The following is a 2,933-nucleotide window of genomic DNA, read 5'->3' on the forward strand; positions in this document are numbered from 1 at the left end:
TACGGCCATTTATCTTCAATTGATCGAATGGTTTGCCACTAGCTGGCAGCACAGTGCAGGTCGCCAACCAAGTGAGGCGTCAGTAAGAGCCAAGGGTGTCACACCCACCATACACACACGCCCCCGCCCCCCCCACCCGCAGGTGGGTCGCGAGCAGATCCTGCGCGTGCACCTGCAGCGGCGCGGCCTGCCGCTGTGCGACGACGTGTCGGTGTCGGCACTGGCGGCGCTCACCACCGGCTTCACAGGCGCCGACCTGGCCAACCTGGTCAACGAGGTGGGGGCGCACACGGGGGGTTGCAGGGATGTTTGGAAAAGCGGTACAGGATGCACTGAAGACTGCGGACGAAGGAGGAGGAGGGGGGGAGGAGGGGGAGTGCAGGGGTGGCGGGCGCAGAAGGCCAGGGGGTTCTGGGAGCAGGCCAAAAGAGGTGTGTGTGCAGAGCACAAGCAGTTGAGCCAATCCAGCGCAGTTCCCCACGGCCAAATCGGGGTCCCCACCAAGCGCACCTACCTGCACCCCATGTTGAGGAGCCGGGCCCCACGCACTGCCACCTGCCTTGGCGGCACACACCCTCACCTGCAGGCGGCGCTGCTGGGCGGGCGGCGCGGCAAGGTGGCTGTGGGGCGGGAGGAGTTTGACGCGGCGGTGATGCGGGCCATTGCCGGCATCGAGAAGAAGAGGTCCATATTGCAGGTGGGTGGGCGGGCGTGTGGGCGATGGTGGGAGGGCGGGGATAGGCGAGGGGGGCTTGGAGGCGGGGGGGCGAGAGCGGTTTAGGGAGGCGGATGGCGGGCGGGTGGCGACGGTGCCACTGACACGTGGGCCGACGGGTTTATCATTCTTGTTGGAAGGAAAAGCCGGGAGCTGCCCGTGGGGCTGCTCGGTCGAACTCTTTCCACACCGCACCATCACCGGAGGATCCGCGCGACGTCACCTCCCGCCTGCCCACTGCCCAACTAACGCCTCTGCCTACACTCCCCTCGTTTTCGTTGGTTTTGGTTTAGTCTGGGCTGGTATTCACGACCCCACTCCCCCCACGCGCCTCCACACGCTCCCCGCAGGGCACTGAGAAGGCGGTGGTGGCCCGGCACGAGGTGGGGCACGCGCTGGTGGGCGCGGCCGTGGCGCGGCTGCTGGAGGGCTTCGGCGAGCCCTCCCGCCTGTCCATCATCCCGCGCACCGGCGGGGCGCTGGGCTTCACATACACACAGCCCAAGGTGGGCGGATGAAGCAGCAGGGGCAGGACGGGGCACACCACCACACCGCTAAGCAATAGGCACCCTTGCAAGCCCCCTTTAACAACGCTCCCCCCCCTGCTCCGCCCTACCAATCTACCACTTCCTTAACTAGTCATCAATGTAACCCCCGCCTTTCTCGCCGCCTCCGCCCTTCTCGCCGCCTCCCTCCTACTACTACTATACGCCGCTCCTCCCCCCCCCCGCTGCCTACTTCGCTACACTTCTCTGTACCAATCTTTGCAACCCCCCGCCGCAGTCCGAGGACCGCGCGCTGCTGTTCGACAGCGAGATCCGCGGCCAGCTGGCGGTGCTCATGGGCGGCCGCGCGGCGGAGCACCTGTCCTGCGGCGCCGTGTCCACAGGCGCCAGCGACGACATCCGCAGGGCCACAGACCTGGCCACACGTGCCGTCAGCGAGTTCGGGCTCAGGTGGGGCGTGGAGGGGGGGGGGCGTGTGGTTGGAGGGGGGTTAGCGCGGTGGTGAGAGCGGGAGGGGTGGACTGTGTGGGGTGTGTCATGCGGGTTGGCTGGTGCAGCCGCCCGTCGCGCGTCGCTGTCACCCACGCAAAACCCCTGCTCACCGCCACCGCCGCCATGCTGTCCGCTCCCCCTAAATAGTCATGAATGTAATCCCCCCTTCAATCACTCTTTTCTCCACATGAACGGCTGCACCCCCTGCTCCCCTGATTCCCCATGCTTGTATCCTGTTCCCAACGTTTTCAACCTTGCAACCCCCCTCCTACACTTCACTTCTCTGTACCAATCTTTGCAACCCCCAATGCCGCCCCCCCCCCGCGCAGCCGCGTGCTGGGCCCCATCAACGTGGGCGTGCTCACCAGCGGCGGCGCGGACGGCGGCGACGGCCTGGGCGTGCTCAAGGACGGCGGCGACATGGGGCGCCTGGTGGAGCGGGAGGTGAGGCAGGGAGGGACAGGCAGAGGGGGGGGGCAGCAGGGTGCGAGGAGGCCTGGGGGCCGGGGGCCTTGGGGGGGCTGGGGGCAAAGGGGCGGGGTTGCTGGAGGCAGGAGTGCTGAATGCAGCGAGGTGGGGGTGGAACGGCCTTGTCCGGATCAGTGCGGGGTCATGTGTGCCAGCTCGGCTGCAGCTGGGCCCGGCAGCGGTAGCCAGGGGTAGCAACACGTCGCGTATCCCTTGTCGTACGTTTGCATGCTGCCTTCCCTTCCCGCCGACACCACAAACTGACGCCGCGCGTGCTCGCTCCCCGGCTCGTCCTCCTCAGGTGCGGGAGCTGGTGGAGGGCGCGCTGACGTGCGCCATGGACGTCATCGCCACCAACCGCCCGCAGCACGACGGCCTGTCGGCGGAGCTGCTCAAGGACGAGCGCGTGGAGGGCGAGCCGCTGGCCGCCTGGTTCGGCGGCGTGCGCGTGCCGGACTCCCTTCGCGAGTTCGTGCTTGAGGGCCGGCTGCCCGACCGCGAGGCGCTCGGGTTGGGGCTGCTGGCGCCGAGCTCGTTGTTGGCGGAGGCGGGCTACGGCGCGGGTGGGCGGGCGGATGGCGGGCTGTCGCTGATCCGCGGGGGCAGGCGCGGCGTGGTGGATGTGGAGGTGGAGCGCAGCGAGGGACCCGGCGCGGCGGCGATGCTGCAGGCGTGGCAGGAGTGAGGAGTGCAGCGGGGTATGCAGCGGAGGATGGGATGTGAAGTTGTGGGGGGAGGGCGGGGGAGGGGGC

General features: G+C 68.3%; 1 protein-coding gene across 1 annotated transcript in view; it reads left to right on the forward strand.

Moving 5' to 3' along the window:
• The window catches only part of CHLRE_02g078966v5 (uncharacterized protein), a 7,512-nt gene extending 4,600 nt beyond the window's left edge, over nt 1-2,912 (forward strand). The window contains exons 9-14 of the mRNA XM_043059206.1: nt 143-277; nt 587-697; nt 1,066-1,221; nt 1,499-1,671; nt 2,043-2,157; nt 2,483-2,912. Of these exons, the coding sequence (XP_042926839.1) occupies nt 143-277; nt 587-697; nt 1,066-1,221; nt 1,499-1,671; nt 2,043-2,157; nt 2,483-2,866 (1,074 nt within the window). The 3' untranslated portion in view covers nt 2,867-2,912. The remainder of the gene's footprint in view (nt 1-142; nt 278-586; nt 698-1,065; nt 1,222-1,498; nt 1,672-2,042; nt 2,158-2,482) is intronic.
• Nucleotides 2,913-2,933: the final 21 nt, after the last annotated feature.

Source organism: Chlamydomonas reinhardtii, chromosome 2 (genome assembly GCF_000002595.2).
Source record: "Chlamydomonas reinhardtii strain CC-503 cw92 mt+ chromosome 2, whole genome shotgun sequence".
Lineage (NCBI taxonomy): Eukaryota > Viridiplantae > Chlorophyta > Chlorophyceae > Chlamydomonadales > Chlamydomonadaceae > Chlamydomonas > Chlamydomonas reinhardtii.